The sequence below is a fragment of the Oryctolagus cuniculus genome, chromosome 6 (assembly GCF_964237555.1).
Source record: "Oryctolagus cuniculus chromosome 6, mOryCun1.1, whole genome shotgun sequence".
NCBI lineage: Eukaryota > Metazoa > Chordata > Mammalia > Lagomorpha > Leporidae > Oryctolagus > Oryctolagus cuniculus.
In genome coordinates this window covers 17,414,978-17,433,319 of record NC_091437.1, presented here as the reverse complement: position 1 = coordinate 17,433,319, position 18,342 = coordinate 17,414,978, and the positions used below count along the sequence as shown (strand labels likewise).

Sequence of the window (18,342 nt, the reverse complement as noted above, 5' to 3'; positions counted from 1 at the left end):
GGATCTGGGCGGGGGAGACATTTTGCACCCACCAGGAGTGATAGCTGCCTTGTGTCACTCCTGCCAGGAAGCAGCTGTCAGTTTCTAGTAGGGTAGTACTTGTTTCTTTGTAAACTTTCAGATCTTGCTGGAGTCTCCCAAAATTAAAAATAAAACATTATCAGTGGTTTCTCTGGTTAGTTCTATATTTTCTTTAAAAATCTGACCTATCTGGAAATACATGTGAAGGTAGCATTAACCAACTGTGTTCTGTCTTTCGTGTTAACTGTGGTTTGCCAGATGTGGACGAATGTGAAATCGGTGCCCACAACTGCGATATGCATGCCTCTTGTCTGAACATCCCCGGAAGCTTCAAATGCAGCTGCCGAGAAGGCTGGGTTGGCAATGGCATCAAATGCATTGGTGAGTTGGCAAGCGTCAGAGTCCTCTCTGACATCAGTTTCTTTCCATTTAACATTGACTGACTTATTTGAAAGAAATAGAAGGAAAGACGGAAAGAGAAAGAGATCTTGCATCCACTGGTTTATTCCCCAAATGGCTGCAACAGGCCAGGGCTGTGCCAGACCAAAACCAGGAGCCAGGAATTCCATCCTGGTCTCCCGCATTGGTGGCAGCATTTGGGTCATCTTCCTCTGCTTTTCCAGGAGCATTAGCAGGGAGCTGGATGGGAAACAGAGCAGCCAGGTCTCAAACCAGCGCTCTGATACGGGATGCTGACATGGGCAGGCAAATGGTGCCACAATGGCAATGCTCACCACAAGCAGAAAATTCTTAAAGGAACTGCTTTTATATAGTTGTGGACCCAAGTCTTTGAATAGGGACATGCTCTTCACTGTCATCTATTCTCTTGTGAATCAAAGTCTGTCTTTAGTAGCAAGAGAATTCCTGCCTAAGGGTTTCCTTTGGCTTAATAGAAGTGATCAAATTACAGTAATCTGCCTTGGCCCAGCTTTTCAATGTGTTCAGTAAAAAATATTGGGTGTGCAGCCAGTGATCCAGACAGCTGTATGATGAAACATGGTTGATATGTATTTTTTTTTCTTTCTTTTCAGAGAGTAAATAATCTGAGATTTAAAACCCAGTATGGCCAGCACCACGGCTCAATAGGCTAATCCTCCGCCTAGCGACGCCAGCACACCAGGTTCTAGTCCCGGTCAGGGCACCGGATTCTCTCCCGGTTGCCCCTCTTCCAGGCCAGCTCTTTACTGTGGCCCGGGAGTGCAGTGGAGGATGGCCCAAGTGCTTGGGCCCTGCACCCCATGGGAGACCAGGAGAAGCACCTGGCTCCTGGCTCCTGGCTCCTGCCTTTGGATAGGTGCGGTGTGCCAGCCGCAGCGCGCCAGCCGCGGCGGCCATTGGAGGGTGAACCAACGGCAAAAGGAAGACCTTTCTCTCTCTGTGTCTCTCTCTCACTGTCCACTCTGCCTGTAAAAAAAAAAAAAAAAAAGTGAAGGGAGGGGCTGGCGCCATGGCTCAGTTGGTTAATCCTCCACCTGTGGCGCTGGCATCCCATATGGGCACCAGGTTCTAGTCCCGGTTGCTCCTCTTCCAGTCCAGCTCTCTGCTGTGGCCCAGGAGGGCAGTGGAGAATGGCCCAAGTGCTTGGGCCTCTGCACCCACATGGGAAACCAGGAGGAAGCCCCTGGCTCCTGGCTTCGGATCGGCGCAGTGCCTGCCATAGCGGCTACTTTGGGGGTGAACCAACAGAAGGAAGACCTTTCTCCCTGTCTCTCTCACTGTCTAACTCTACCTGTCAAATAAATAAATAAATCTTAAAAAAAAAAAAAAAGTGAAATACCTGAAGGAAATGAAAAAAGTTTTGGTGGGTGGTGTAAGTCTGTACAAAGTAGTCAATACCAGCCTTTTGCTGGAAAACGGGATTCTTCTTACAGGCAGATCTGAAGGTGTTGCTGGGTTCCGAGAGGTCTGAAGGTTTTGAAGAAAGGAGGGTGGGAAGGTGGCTTCCCCAGGTTTCATAGTTCTTGAGCCAGAATCTAGTAATAAGTCTTTTATGGCCACAAGGCAGGGGACTGGATCATACCTTTGGTGTCATTCACAGTGCTGCTTAATGTGCTCGGTGTTTTACGTCCTTAACATTAGAGTGCTTTTCCACCTGGTAAGAAGTACCAGGACATTTTAAAATAGAAAAGCAAGCTGCAGTGACCTCCCTGTGACGATTCCTCATTAAAATCTTACAGGCCCACAGCAGGGACCACAAGAATAACTGTGAGTTGCTTACCAGTGATAGAAACTAACTTGCATAAACCTTCTTGTCCACGCGAGAATTACACTCATCGGCTGTAGAGCATTCTGTCGGCTGTCCTGGTTGCCCAGCAGCTTTGCTGTGATGTCCTAGGCTGGCTTCATTAGGTTCTCAAGTTACCATCTAGTCCGCCCGTCTCTCTGGCATTCATCGCCCAACTTTGCAACCGCATCCTCATTTGATTTTTCTAGTCCTGTGTTTTCCTCTTTCAGCCTCCTTTCTGTGCTGCTTTCCCGTCACTCACTCTGGCCAGCTCTCATGAAGCAGCTGGCTTCGGTGCTGGAAGTTCAGCTGTGTGCGGGCACCTGAGAGCCCAGTGCCCATCCAAACCCATCCCATCTTCATTGCGCTGCCTCTCCCCCACACACACATGCACACACACACATGCATGCACACACACTCTTCCTCTCTCAGTCCTTCTCAGTCTCTCCCTCTGTTGCACACAGAAGGAACCCCTCGTGCATTTGCTGACTTTCCCCTGCAGCCTGCTGCCCACACAGGCGCAGGAGAAACATTCTGATCCACGGGTCTGATGCTCTCCCCCATTATCGTTTTAGCCCACGGAACTGAGGGTGTCAGCTTCCTGCATCCTCCCACAGGCGGCCGCTGTCTCTGTAGCTTCCTCTCCGCTTCCCTGTCTCCTGCTCTGTGCTTTGCCACCCTGACCCCCTGGCTGTTCCTTGGCCGCAGCACGCTCCTTTCGCCTGTGGTATCTTTCCGTGTGCTGTTCTGCAAGCAGTACTGTTGGCCGCTGTGTTCAGCAGGCTGACTCCTGCTCCTCGTCAGGTCTGAAGCTGACTGAGGATTGACCTCCTCGAAGGAGCCCTCTTGCTTCCTGCCGTCCACAGTCGATGCCCACTCCAGTGTCTGGTTGTGCCTTGTCGTGTCACCTGTGGCTGTGTTTAACTTTTCCCCATGTCTGACATCTGTCTGGTCCACCAGACTGGGGCTCCATGCAGTCAAGAATCACATTATCGTTCCCTCATCTATAAAATAAAGTAAGAAACTCAATGCTGACCTCCCTGCTCTGAAATTCAGTCGCATCTTCACAACTGACCCTTTTGTAGTGAGAAAGGAACTGGCGGAGAACTCTACCCTCAGTGGAAGTCGGAATGAAATCTGGCACTGGCTTTCTTCCAGGCATTAACATTTTGGTCAGTTAGCTGCTTCACAGAAGGCTCGAATTCATCAGTTTGGCCCACGCGTGTGGCATGGGCATTTTGAATGATGGTGTTGAGCTCTTTGAGAATCGGGGCTGTGACCCAGCGGGCAAACTGACCCGCATTCCATTTCAGCAGTTGAAGTGCAGACAGATGGAAGGCTGCTCCGGGGTGACTGAGGGTCGCGTGTTCTTTGCCGGACGTCACTGCTCTGCCCTCCTGTCGTTGCAGACTTGGACGAGTGCTCCAACGGCACCCACCAGTGCAGCATCAACGCTCAGTGTGTAAACACCCCTGGCTCCTACCGATGCGCCTGCTCAGAAGGCTTCACCGGCGATGGCTTCACCTGCTCAGGTAGTGTGCTCCCATCTTACTGGCACGTGGCGCTTCCTCTGCTTTGCTTTGAAAACGCCGGGAAGGAGGATGAAGTAACTACACCTGTTTGTATGCGTGACTCACGGTTGAATCTGTGTCGTCCTCTTACGTTGAACACAAAACCTGAACAGGTTCCCAAGATGTTGGTGAACGTTCTTAAATAATGGCACTTCCTATTATCATATTACGTTAATAACTGTTATTTCCTCCTATTCGTCAAAGGCTTTGTCTAGTCAGACCACCTGGATTCGGTCTTGCCTAGGCCACCTACTGCCTGTGTAACCTTAAGTAAATAATGGAACTTGTCTGACCCTACTGTCCCCGTTTTAAAATGAACATAGTAATAATGCCCTTTCTTTTTTTTCTTTTTGATCAGTTAATGACATGAGAAAGTTACTCAGCTTTATAAGGTAGCATCTATGATGTATTTAATCGCTGCTAATTAATGTGTTTAGCAGACTCTTAGTAGCTTAACACATGGTATTGAAGATATTAAATGGAATAATAATAACATAATTCTTAGCATAATAATAATAATTGGAAAAATGATCAGAGCTCAGAAATGTTAGTTTCTGTTTAGCATCTGTTCATTCCGTCTGCATTATTTAAGTATAAAAACATCTTTTTGCACATATATTTGTGAAGTCTTCAAAAGTTTGTGGAAAATGCATTATTATGAAAAAGCTTCTCATGGTTTTGAGGTTTTTTTGCCTACATTTTATTATTTTTTTCCCCACAAACTTTCAAGATGATTATTTATTTACTTATTTATTCGTGTATTACCAAGGCAGGGAGACGGACTGACAGATGGAGGTCTGCCATCTGCTGGTTGATTCCCCAAACAGCTGCAGTAGGCCAGGGCTGAGCCTGGCCCAAACCAGGAAACAGAAGCTCAGTCCAGGTCTCCCATGTGGGGCTACTTGAGTTGTCACCTGCTGCTTCCCACAGGAAACTAGAGTCAGGAGTGGAACCAGGACTTGAACCTGTGCATCCTATAGGAGATGCAGCCGTCCTGAGAGGTGCCTTGAGTGCTACAGCAAACACCCACCCTTCCACAAGTGTTTTTGAAATGCCCTTACTTAAGGCTAGATTGTCCTGCGAATATAGAGTTTAATGCTTTCCAGTTTTTTTGATAGGTGTTTCTATTAATTTTTCAGTGTAGGCTTTAAACCCATAGTTAATAGATGGACTGTCTGATTATTGATATCAAAAATGTTAACAATTTTCATGTGCCTCCTTTAGAAAACACATTTATGTACTTTGCAAGCTGCCTCGCTTTTAAGCCTTGAGTGTTGTGCCTTTCCCACTGTTTCTGTGCCTCGTGGTGTCAGGGGTGGAGCCTCGCTTTGGGGAGGCATCTGCTCTCAGACCCTGACTCAGGCAGTGTATTAGCTCATCGTGCCCCCTTGTGCTCTTTGAAGCCTCCCAGGCTAGTGAATTCAGTGAGCTAGTGCAGGATGTACCCAGCCCTCAATAAAAGCTGGTCTCTGGCTTTCCCCCTTCCCTGCGTGGTAGAATTAGATAAAATATCTTTCAGGGTATGAGTACTGCCTGTTGACACAACTAATAAAAGAGTACATATGTACGATTATGATGATATAAAATACAAATGTTCCATAGTATTCTTGATTTGCTTTAAAATAGTTGGGCTGATGAGAGAATGAGTTGTTTATTCCATTACGAAAATATTTTCAAATGACCAAACACCAGAGCTCACTCCAGGGTTCTCATTCGTGTCTGAACGATGGCGGGAGCAGCCCTGGTACATCAGACGGCATTAAAGAGAGCAAAGACGAATGTGGGAGACACCTGCACGTCTCTCCCTGGTCCTGTTGCCACTCAATGTGAGGGTGTAGGTTAAATAACTCCTATCAGGTTGTGTGGCCCAGTTTAGCATGATTAATTGCCGCTACATGTTAATGAGCTCGAAGTCAAGCCAGGAAAACTGGTTGAGTTATAGTGCATGGAAAAAAACGTCCTGCCATTTGGAACGTAATAGAGATGTAATTTACTTCTCCCGCAGATGTCGATGAGTGTGCAGAAAACATAAATCTCTGTGAGAACGGACAGTGCCTCAACGTGCCTGGCGCGTACCGCTGCGAGTGTGAGATGGGCTTCACTCCAGCCACGGACAGCAGGTCCTGCCAAGGTGGGTCCCCAGGACTTCGGCGTGTTCTCGAGTTGGGCCAGCTTCAGCACCTGAAACCACAAAAGGGCCTGGAACAGGCTCCGCCTGGAAGCCAAATACGTAGCACAAGCTGCACATATAAAAGCCATCCGTTTCAGCACAGGTTACGTCGCAGATGGGTCATGATGAAGGCTGCTTTCATGTCTTGTGAAGTTTTCCTGGCCAGCGTCCAGTAGTTGGAAGTTTGGCTCGTTTTTTTTTTTTCCTACCTTTTTCTTTTTCTATAATTAAATGAATGACATGTGGCAAAACTATTCAGCTTTTAAAATCCGATCTGTTACCTAGTCCAGGCGCTGCTATTTAGTGTTTATCCAAATCCAGTAGCTAACTTTCAGTGCTCACCTTCATGTTTGAGTCTGCTGTGTGTCTGAGTGGAGTGGCCCTCAGGAATGCATCAGGGGCTTCCCCTGGCACAGAGACAACCCCTTCTTCTAGGTTAGAGCCTCAGCCCCCTTTTCCGGAAGTGAGACTGTGTGCCTTGTGTGCTGTCTTTCTAAGAAGAAGAGTTTGGCTTTTTCCTCTTATTTTTTAAAAATGTATTTATTTGGAAATCAGAGTGACAGAGAGGGTGAGACACAGATCCGATAGATCTTCTGTACCCTAGTTCCCTCCCCAAATGGCTACAACAGCTGGTGCTGGGCCAGGCCAAAGCCAGCCCTCTCCATCCTGGTGTCTACTTGGGTGGCAGGGACCCAGGTATTTGGGCCGTCATCCACTCCTTCACAGGCAATTAGCAGGAAGCTGGAGCTGGGACCCAAACCGCCAGAGTTATCCATGATGCTGGGATTCCAAGCAGTGACTTAACTCCAACCCACTGTACCACAATGCCTCCCCCAGCATTTTCTTTTAAGGTAGACTTCCAATTCACACTGTATATAGTTTTGGCTATCATTGTGTTATGGGGAGTACATGAAAATATTAATGAAAAAAGGGAACAAGATTAAAAATAATTGACAGGGATAGCACTGTAGTGTAGCGCATAAAGCCGCCACCTGCAGAGCCAGCATCCCATATGGGCACTGGTTTTAGTCCTGGCTGCTCTACTTCCAATCCAGCTCTCTGCTATGGCCTGGGAAAGCAGTGGAAGATGGCCCAAGTGCTTGGGGCCCTGCACCCATGTGGGAGACCAAGAAGAAGCTCCTGGCTTGTGGCTTTGGGTCGGCCCAGCTCCCACCATTGTGGCCAGTTGGGGAGTGAACCAGCAGATGGAAGACCTGTCTCTGTCTCTCTCTCTCTCTCTCTCTCTCTCTCTCTCTCTTTCTGCCTTTGTAATTCCACCTTCCAAATAAGTAAATCTTTAAAACAGTCCTGAAAGAAAAATTAAAAAAAAATAACTCTTGTACCATAGAGCTTTACCAAAATCAACAATTCACATAAAATAAAAGGGGAAATAAAAAGAAAAAGACTTGATCAGGCAAAGTTATGGGTAAAGATGGTAAAATGAAAACATAGAGGCCGGCGCCGCGGCTCAACAGGCTAATTCTCCGCCTAGCGGCACCAGCACACCAGGTTCTAGTCCCGGTTGGGGCGCCAGTTCTGTCCCGGTTGCCCCTCTTCCAGGCCAGCTCTCTGCTGTGGCCAGGGAGTGCAGTGGAGGATGGCCCAAGTGCTTGGGCCCTGCACCCCATGGGAGACCAGGAGAAGCACCTGGCTCCTGGCTCCTGCCTTTGGATCAGCAAGGTGCGCCGGCCGCAGCGCGCCGGCTGCGGCAGCCATTGGAGGGTGAACCAACGGCAAAGGATGACCTTTCTCTCTGTCTCTCTCTCTCTCACTGTCCACTCTGCCTGTCAAAAAAAAAAAAAAAAGAAAGAAAGAAAAAAGAAAAGAAAACATAAACTTTCTCCCTACACATGCGCACACACACACACACACACACGCTTCATCAGCATCAGCTGAACAAAAACAAACCCTGCCATCTGAGATGACTCAGAGCAGAGCCTAACTTCTGCCCTGGCAAAGCAATGGCTGAAAGGTGCTGACATCTTCGGTGGGTATCCACCAGTCCGGAGAGCATGAGACCAAGGGGGTCCGTAGTGCACCCTGGTGAGCGTGGTAGAAGGAAGCAAAGTCTCTGTTGACCCACCAGATGAAGCGGAGTCTCATCCCTTCTGTTGGAGGCTCCTCTTTAAATGTGGAATGGACGTTCTCTTTCCTGCCCCCAGCTGGTTTCCTGTGAGCCCTGAAGCCCGTCAGCAGAAAGTGGGAGTCGGTGTGGATAGGGCGTTCCATGCCTGCTCGTCTGCACCTGTTAGACAGGGAACTGGGAAAGGAAGAAACGAGCAGTTACTGTCAGTCTGGCCCACGGCGCTCGTGGTACCTGGAAGAACCCCCTGGTCATAAGGTCTTCCTTTGCCTGTGGTGTGCATCCTTCTCAGCTTCTCCCCAACGCCACCTCCGAGGTGTGGCTGCGTGGTTCCTGCTACTTCCCTGACTTCTTGGTTGTCTCCTGTGTCACTACGATGGGGAAGAAGCCCCATAGGCAGGCAGCTGAGACTGTCACACTGCTCTGTTTGGCTGGACCCCAGCCTTGGCGATCTCACAAGTGTTAACTGACTCTGTGGGTTTTATTGGTGATGGTCTGGCCCATCTGCACAGTTTATCTTGAAGTTACTAATTGAATTCTTTCCTGTCTTCTCATCTTACTGTAAATGCATGCCCCTCTGAATTGACCCTGGGGTCAGCATTGTCCACTCAGCATCGACTACTCAGCACAAATGTTCAGACTCTCTGTTGTGTCCAAAGAGTTCCTGGAGTTGGCCCTTTTCCCGTATTCTCCACCACGATAGGGGATTACAGAACCTGGAGGAACATCAGCAGGGACAAGCACAAAGGCCAGGCTCATCCACACGGGGAACAGGGTCTGGTAGGCCCCTTACCACCGCTCATGGAACTCTGGACTCCTGAATAGTCGTGTTAATGAAACCCAGCCCCCTAGCTGTCTCCCAGATAAAACTGTGGCAAGGAAGGGATGTCAGGAGCCTGCACCTGAAGTGCCTCAGACCAGACAGCAGCTCTGGAAGCAGTGGACCTGGTAGTCTAGAAATCAGCTGACCAGCAAGAAGAGCGACCTTGCGGGTATCCTGTGGGAACCGGGGAAAGCCAACGGAGAACCGGCCTGGAGTGGAGGAAGCTGTCCAAGGAATAAAGGCACATTTCCCCTGATACTTGGTGCCGTAGGTGACCTTAATGAAAACATGGACTTGAGCAGGTTTGAAGGGAACATTGTAAAATCAACAGAGAAAGGACAGGAGGGGCAGAAACAAGAAACAGGGACCAGTACAGCAACATCAGGGAAACATCAAAAACAGAAGAGATACAAATGAAAATGCAATTACTAGTAATTGATGCCTCTGAAGTAGAGAGCCCCCAAAAAAACTTATTAGGAAAGTATGATTTAAAAAATACTGAACAACCAGACGTGTTCCTGAAATGTAAGCACCGACTGAAGGTACAGGAAAAGGCCACATTGTCAGAGCAAGACTTAGCCTTGTTCTGTCCACGCTGTTGTGGAGAAGGATTCAAGACTTGAGGTTGGAAAGCCAAGGTGTGAGCTAAGCAGAAACCCTGAGTACCAGGAGGCGCTAGGACAACACCCGCAGGCGTGTGAGAAACGTGGGCCCACAGCACATTGTGCCTCGGCAGCAAGTGAATTGTGAAGACACTCAGCCCGTGAAGCAGCTCAGAAAGAAAGCACCTGTGTGATGTGCAAGAAGTCCCTCTCTTCCTGGAGGGAAAAATGTCTGCAATGAAACATAAAAAATGGAGAAGTCAGAGTAAGGCCATTATTGATCCTTTTACATAAAGTAGTCCTGAACACCTTAGGAACTACAGAGATCATTGAAACAGTAGAAATGTAACAAGAATGAGTTGGATATCATGCAGACTCTGTCAGTACCTTCTGAAGTTCACACCTGAACTTTTTATGTAGATAATGATTCATTTTTAGTGTTTTTCTTTTGTTCTTAACATTCGAGGAGTGTTTTAGAAACTTTGGCAGTCATGAAAAATGTATGTGATGCATAGGAATTTTTTCAGCTGCACTTCTCTGAATAAATGTGGGAACTATCTGGAAGGACTTGGATCACTGGTTTTGATTTTGGTATCTTTTTTCTAATTGTTTGCCATCTTTTGTGTTCGGTCCAGTACTTTTCTGTATTGTTTTATCTTTTGATGCGTGTTAATTTTATGATAAACAGAGAAACAGCTCTATTTTGGAACAGTTTATTTTATACAACTAGTATCTAAGTGGAAAGTATTTCTAGTAAAGGTCATTTAAAAGTAAGTGAATGCTCACAGAGCTGATAATATTCTGTTTTCACTTACAGATTAGCACAAGCCAGTTTTACTCTAACTTGAAGGATATTTGCTTAGCTATATAAAAAGAATACCTTATTTATTATTCCTGGAATGATAAATGACACTTTTGAACGTAAACTAAACTTCATTTTTTTTTAAGATTTATTCACTTATTTGAAAGTCAGAGTTACACAGAGAGAGGAGAGGCAGAGAGAGAGAGAGAGAGCGGTCTTCCATCTGCTGGTTCACTCCCCACTTGGCCACAATGGCTGGAGCTGTGCTGATCCGAAGCCAGGAGCTTCTTCCGGGTCCCCCACCTGGGTGCACGGTCCCAAGAACTTGGGCCATCCTTTACTGCTTTCCCAGTCCATAACAGAGAGCTGGATTGGAAGTGGAGCAGCTGGTAGACGAACCAGCATCCATATAGGATGCAGACGGCAACTTCACCTGCTACACCACAGTGCCAGCCCCATCAGCTAAGCTTCTGTACACACTGTGAAGCCGTGCCTCAAATTATTTTCACTATCATGAATAACCAGAGACCCTTCTAGACGGAAGGTGTAACCAACAACAGTTTAGGATGACCTGACTAGTGTAGCCTAGCACCAAGTGCCTGATCTGATGCTCAGAAGATAGCCATCCTGTTTGTATGAGTGGAAGCACAGATTTTTTTCCACAGCTGTTCAGAAAAACAAATGCCTTCCCTTTGATGTGAGTGAGGAGTGACAGCTCAACATTGACATTGTAGTGAAGGCTACAGGGAAGAGTCTCATAAAATGAATTTCTGATTTCAACTCAGTATTTATTGACTATATTATTTAACCAAATATATGAGAAAATGGGGCAGTACACCACCTTAGTACATGGTATAAGGAAAAAATTCCCTATTTATAACTATATAATAACATAGTACAAAATAAAAAGTGAGAATTAAAAAGTTAAATTATCTTAATGATAACTTCATTGTTTAAAAATTATTGTATGGGGGCCGGTGCTGTGGCGCAGCAGGTTAATGAGCTGGCCTGAAACGCCGGCATCCCATTTGGGCACTGGTTTGAGACCCGGCTGCTCTACTTCCTATCCAGCTCTCTGTGAAACCAGTGGAGGATGGTCCAAGTCCTTGGGCCCCTGCACCCGCGTAGGAGACCCTGAGGGAGCTCCTGGCTCCTGGCTTCAGATCAGTGCAGCTCCAGCTGTTGCAGCCAATTGGGGAATGAACCATTGGATGGAAGACCTCTCTCTCTCTCTCTCTCTCTCTTTCTTTCTCTCTCTTCCTCTCCTCTCTCTGTGTAACTCTGACTTTCAAATAAATTTAAAAAAATCATTGTGTGTTTTTGTTTCAGTTTACCAATTACAAGACATCTACCATTTGCACTAATTTGTTAGAACCCTTAAATTTATCTGTAATTTTTTTTGTAATTTCTTTCCTGTGACATCTTCTTTCTTAATTTTGGTGTCTTTTAATACCTTAAACCAACTCTTCCTCTTTTAAGTACACTGTAATCCAAGATGGTTATAGTGCTAGACACTCATTTCACCAAGAAAACAGGGTTTCTTTTTATGTCTTAGTCCCGTAAGATGAATAATAGTTGCTTGTCATTTATGTTACCGACTCAGCCTAAGAAAAGAAAATCTTTTACTGCACAGAAACATCTGAGGAACTGAAGAGCTTGTTCATGTGTTACATTAAATCAAAATGTTTAAACGTCTCCATAAACAACAGAGTGCTGTTTTTTTTAATCTTCAGATATTGATGAATGCTCCTTCCAAAATATTTGTGTCTTTGGAACTTGCAATAACTTGCCTGGAATGTTTCACTGTATCTGCGATGACGGCTATGAATTGGACAGAACAGGAGGGAACTGTACAGGTATGACCAGAGGAGGGTTCAGCTGAGTGCTGATGAGTTGTAATGCATGTTCTCTGCCAAGAGCAAAAGTTCAAACATGCTTAACTAACCTGTGCATTACTAGGTTATACGTTTTTCTGAAAAAGAAAATTGTATTTGGATACTTTTGTTCTTATAGCAAATTTACCCATTTTTATACAAACTACTTATTAAATATCTGACATGAAACGAATAGACTGTTTATAAGTACATATAGAAATATGTATTCTTAATTTTTTTAGTTAAGCACATAGTAACATAATTTTTTTCTTACCCAGAACCTGTAACATTTAATTACTATATATCTACTAAGGATTTTAAACAACATTGTTAGAAACACCACGTGCTTGATGTATAGAATCATTTTTAGGTAGACACGGGAATTTGGAAGCTTTATGGTGTTGTGCCAAATTCTTCCTGATGACTTTTAGTCTACAATCTTGCCAAAAATCTGCCAAAATTTTTGGAAAGAAGTGTGCATGGAGGAAGTAAAGATGTTAAGTTTTAAATGCTTCTCCTAGATATTGATGAGTGTGCAGACCCCATAAACTGTGTCAACGGCCTGTGTGTCAACACGCCTGGTCGCTATGAGTGTAACTGCCCGCCAGACTTCCAGCTGAACCCCACGGGAGTGGGTTGTGTTGGTGAGTAAACTCTGTGAGAGACAGACAGGGCTTCACGGGGTTAAATGTTCCGACTCAGTAGTGAGCTGCCACGATTGTTTGCTGCAGTCAATTTAGGAACAAGGTAACCCCTTCCAGCACTGTTAAAGAGGGCTATTTTGGGTACAATAACTACAGAACCCAGAAGATAAGGAACCAAGATTTTTTAAATGTCTTGAAAACATAAAATTTAAAGGGTCCACTGGCTGAAGATGGTAAATGGTGAGAAACACGTTTCCTGGTATTGAAGACCACCAAGGCTCATTCACTAGGAATTCCTCCCCTGGCTCTGTGTGCCCGAGGAATGAACTCATAGGTTCATCCAGAGACGGGGGTAGAATGCTAATCACAGCATCTTTTATGCTGGCAGGAATGTAGAAACCACTTTTGAGGACATTGAAAAAAAAATTTTATTTATTTCAAAAGGAGAGAGAGAAATCTTCCATCCGCTGGTTCACTCCCCAGATTGCCACAGTAGTCAGAGCTGCGCCAATCCAAAGCCAGTAACCAGGTCTTCTTCCTGGTCTCCTGCATGGATGCAGGCGCCCAAGTACTTTCCCAGGTGAATTAGCAGGGAGCTGGATCAGAAGTGGAGCAGCAGGGGCTTGAACTGGTGCCTATGTGGGATGCTGGCATTGCAGGCGGCGGCTTAACCTACTACGCCACAGAGCCATTCCCAGCACCTGTTTTTTTTCAAATGGCAGTGGGCAAGGGGAGGAGCAGCTGACAGACGGATGATCACACAGCACGCACGACCAGAAAAGGTTGTAAAAATGAAATGACATGCATGACAAAATACCACATGTTGAAACTAAAAGTGAGCATGTTAAAATAAAAATATTTACTCTGCAAGAACACGTTCTTAAAAATAACATCCGTTGAGATGGCCTGGTGAGGGTAGCGGGGAGGAAAGGGAGTGGAGAATAGGGAGGAAGGCCCGTTAATCACCTCTCTGTAGCCAAGATCCAGCCACAAAAATGAAACGCAAGCATAAAGCAATAGAAAGCAGCCCAGATGCTTCTAGTGCACAGCCAGGGAAGAAAACGACTCTGCAGACTGGGAAGGTCTTCGAGGCTGACTCCGATGGGGCGAAGCCTAGGAGGTGGCCTGACCTTAGAGGATGCCTGTGAGAGATCACGCTGAGGTACTGGGGCCCATGGGCCACAGTGGGGCAGGCACAGAAGTGGGAAGGTAAGTTGGGGCAGTGCTGCACTAGAGCAGAGGAAGGGGTGATGGTGGCTGGAACTCAAGTTGGCATCACAGAGCCCATGGGAAGCAGTCAGATTCTAGCTGTGTTTTAAAGGCAGAATTGACAGACCTTGGTACTGGGCTGTGTGAGGAGTGATAGTGAGGGCTTGAAGCGTGTTAACAACCTTGTTACCCCGTGAGTCTGGGGAAACACCCTCTGGGGGCGTTTCTAAGCAGAGGAAAGCCTGGCCCTTCCTACCACGTGATCTTGGAGAGGTCTACAGCCAGAGATTGTTGGGTGCCAGGGAGTAGAATGAACCTTTGATCTTGAAGGAATGTCATCCTCTGAGTGACTGTTGTCTACACCAGGAGTTCTCCCCCTGGCCAGGGGAGACTCAGGCTGCTCTGTTGCTCTGCAGACAACCGCGTGGGCAACTGCTACCTGAAGTTCGGACCTCGAGGAGATGGGAGCCTGTCTTGCAACACGGAGATCGGGGTAGGCGTCAGCCGCTCCTCCTGCTGCTGCTCCCTGGGGAAGGCCTGGGGTAACCCCTGCGAGACCTGCCCGCCTGTCAACAGCAGTAAGTATGGAGCCAGAGCCGGGGTAGGGGGGAGCAGACGCCATTTTATTCTTGGGCTAGGGGCAGGGCACCTAGTGGGGGAAAGCGGGTTTGGATCATTGTCAGTGATCCTGCAGAAACCAGCCAAGAGCGTTTCATAGAAAAAGCAGTTTGAATTCCTCTATCCTATTGTTTTCCATCATATGTTTTAAAAAAAGACTTGTTTGAGCTGTAGTCCAGTATGAATGGTAATAAATCAATTCTCCTTGGTATTGTAGATCTTTGTCTTGTTCCTTCCAGGCCATTTAGTTCAGGTTCCTAGGTGTGTTGTATTCCTGGGCTCAACCATAGAATGTCGTAAATTGAAACATATGGTCTGATGTGGACGTGAACCAAGACCTTCGTACCGTACAGTCCATTAGTTTTTGTTTATTAGCCAAAAAAAAAAAAAAAAAAGTTGTGATTTCATGAATTGTCTGTCAGAGGGCCGTTAATGAAAAACAAGTGGTTCTTGTTACTCTGCTGCATGTATGACTTAGGAAGGATTGGCCTTTTTTCAAACCAAGTGTAATATTTGTTAGTTTAAACATATTTGGAAAGACACTAAGAAGACTGTGAATACCGCCCTTAGCGTGTGGGTTTGAGCAGCTGCTGCACGCTCATTATCTCCCTCAAGGACACAGATTTCCAGTCTCTCACTGTGCATTGTTTTGTAGCTGAATACTACACCCTGTGTCCCGGAGGCGAGGGCTTCAGACCCAACCCCATCACAATCATCTTGGAAGGTGAGCTCCTCCCTGTCACCAGGATTTAAACAAGGTAGCGTTGATTTCAGAGAAATGCCAGTCGGTGCAGAGCGATCCCTGCTGGGTGATTGAGCAAGTGACTGATGACCCGTTGATTGCTGGGACACGAGGGGCCCGCTCCTGTGGAGCAGTCATGAGTCCGAGTAGCCGTCCGACGGCCTTGCAGGAAGCTCTGCTCCATCTTCCCCCACTTGCAGCATCCCAGCTTGCCGTCAGGGCTCTGCTGAGCTGCAGTCCGCGGCAGCCTGCAGTCTCAGGGCACCGGTGTGGAGGCCGAGAGGTGTGCCCGGAGGGTTCCGCGGGGTCACCTAACCCTTGTCTCTCCGCACGGTGTTGGCTGCGAGTGAACTCTGTCCCTTTCCGCAGACATTGACGAGTGCCAGGAGTTACCAGGTCTCTGCCAGGGCGGGAACTGCATCAACACGTTCGGCAGCTTCCAGTGCGAGTGCCCGCAGGGCTACTACCTCAGCGAGGAGACCCGCATCTGTGAAGGTGAGCGCGATCCCGGCCTCTGGGGAGACCGCGGCGCATCAGCTGCACGATGACCGATCACTGAAGGCACAGTTGGTAATGGACTGTTGTTTTTCTGAGTAGGAAGTTGACCGTGTGTAAGTGGTGGGAAAATGGGGTGGTGTAAATGTGCAGTACAGGCTGAGTTTCCGAAATCAAAAACCCAGAATCTGAGATGCCCCAAAATCTGAAACTTTTTGCATGCCAACAGGAAAATGCTGTACTTTGTTTTATACCTAAAGTTATTTTCAAATAATATGTAAAATATCTTCGGACTGTGTATACAAGGTGCCTATGAAACGTAAGTGTGTTTTGTATTTAAACTTAGGTATATGCAAATATTCCAAAGCCCAAAGATCCAATACACTGTGGTTCCAAGCATTTCAGAGAAGGGATACCCAATATGTGTTTAAAAACCCTCTCAGATAATTGATAAAAATTGTATTTTGCATAGGAAAAATGGGTGAATTTAAATGCAGCTCTTAATTGTAATTTCTGGATACACTGTGAAAAAGCTCAGAGGCTGGGTGGATGCCTTTCTCGCCTCTGTCCCCTCCCCTGTCACACAACCCTGTAATCTCCTGTTGAGCCTGGCCGGGGGCTCTGGAGACTGTGCGCAGCTTCGTCATGGTTTGCAGAACAGCCTCAGGGTCTGCTCGTGGAGCGAATGCACGCTCCTGAGCAATGAGCGTCGGCCATGGAACGCTGTAGCCCTTCCTTTGGAGCACCTTGGAGAAGTGATCGGGAAGGAAGAGGATTTGCTGAGGACAACAGCGGCAGCTCGGAAGGGGCACAGGTTTGAAAGGCACCACGGAGACACGGGCTCTCTGTGAGCCTCGTTCAGTTTAAAATGTGAAGTGAGCTAAGAGAAAACAGGCTTTGGAGAGATTCTGCTTGAATATGCCTTTCACCCTTTAAAATATAGGTTCTGGGTAATGCATATTCTTGTATTTTAGAGTGGTTTCCTCTGATGAGTTGTACTTTTTAACTTGGGGATTATTTTGTCTTTGGAGAGTGATGCAGTTTATGTCACGTAAATGCAGTGTGGGGAAGTTTTCTATACAGTCCAACAGTTTCACATATAATTGTTTGAAATTCTGATTGAGGGTCATCTTTATGCTTTGTTCAGATAATGTAACTCAGAAAGTGTCTGTCAATCACTGTTCTTTCCTACTAGACATCGATGAGTGTTTTGCACACCCTGGTGTGTGTGGCCCCGGGACCTGCTACAACACCTTGGGGAATTACACCTGCATCTGCCCACCTGAGTACATGCAGGCCAACGGGGGCCACAGCTGCATGGGTAGGTGACGTCAGCGCTGCTGAGCACACACACGAGGCAGTTAGGTCTCTGAACTATCGTTCAGGACATTTGGAAGGTAGATCTTGATGAATGATGGAGTGTTTCACAGTCTTCTAAATGGCTGGCTCTCTATCAGGATTTTTTTTTTTTTTACATTTAGCTATTGTATGTAGCTATAATATGTAGTTACATTTCTGTGCATATGAGTCTGAGACAAATTTCATCCAATATTGCAGTTTACATATTCTTAAATAATTTTTATTTTCCATTGATATGAATATAAAGTGAACGTTGTTGTATGTATGAAACTGAAGTCTGATAATGCTTTTTAAGTTAATGATTTTGAGTAGACAAATATGGATTAACATTGTCGCCAAGGAAAATTATAAATTCTTTACCTAAAAACCAGATAGATGTGCATCTCAAAGTGATTTACAGTCAACCTAGAGACCTTTTGAGACATGTGCGCATGACTGAGACATTTTGCAGAGTTGTCTCAAGTGAGAACTTGCAGTAAGTGCACTCGCACAGCCGTCATTATTCACGGCTTGCCGTGGGGCCAGCTAGCTTACTTCTTTTTCTCTGCGTAGACATGAGAAAAAGCTTTTGCTACCGCAGCTACAATGGAACCACTTGTGAGAACGAGCTGCCTTTCAATGTGACGAAGAGGATGTGCTGCTGCACGTACAACGTGGGCAAAGCCTGGAACAAACCTTGTGAGCCGTGCCCGACACCAGGGACAGGTGAGCGCACAGCCAGCACCCCCAGTGAAGACCGAGTCAGGGACGGACACCTGCACGTACGGGCTGCCAAGTGAGAGTCAGTGGGTCCTGTGCCCGTAGGTGCCTGTTCTGTATGCACCCGAGAGCATCATATGGCTCCATTTCCCAGGTGTGGCCCTCTGTGGGATTCAGACACTGAGACATATGTTGACTGACTTCCGGATCCTGAAACAAGGCTCCATGGCTGAACAGAGTTTTCAGCATTGGTATACTTTAAACTCACTGTCTTGAAACCACGCTGGTCAATTATTGATTTATTCACTGAAAGGATTCAGCTATTATTCATGTGTCACTGTGCTAGACATAGAAGATGTAATATTTTGATTAAAAATTTACAGTAATTTAAAAGCCAACAAATTCT

At 46.5% G+C, this 18,342-nt stretch overlaps 1 protein-coding gene across 1 annotated transcript in view; it reads left to right on the top strand.

Moving 5' to 3' along the window:
• The window catches only part of FBN2 (fibrillin 2), a 240,425-nt gene that overhangs the window by 174,800 nt on the left and 47,283 nt on the right, over positions 1-18,342 (top strand). The window contains exons 32-41 of the mRNA XM_002710087.5: positions 280-402; positions 3,655-3,777; positions 5,822-5,947; positions 12,030-12,152; positions 12,692-12,814; positions 14,440-14,601; positions 15,297-15,365; positions 15,753-15,878; positions 17,074-17,199; positions 17,790-17,942. Coding sequence (XP_002710133.2) covers positions 280-402; positions 3,655-3,777; positions 5,822-5,947; positions 12,030-12,152; positions 12,692-12,814; positions 14,440-14,601; positions 15,297-15,365; positions 15,753-15,878; positions 17,074-17,199; positions 17,790-17,942 — 1,254 coding nt within the window. The remainder of the gene's footprint in view (positions 1-279; positions 403-3,654; positions 3,778-5,821; positions 5,948-12,029; positions 12,153-12,691; positions 12,815-14,439; positions 14,602-15,296; positions 15,366-15,752; positions 15,879-17,073; positions 17,200-17,789; positions 17,943-18,342) is intronic.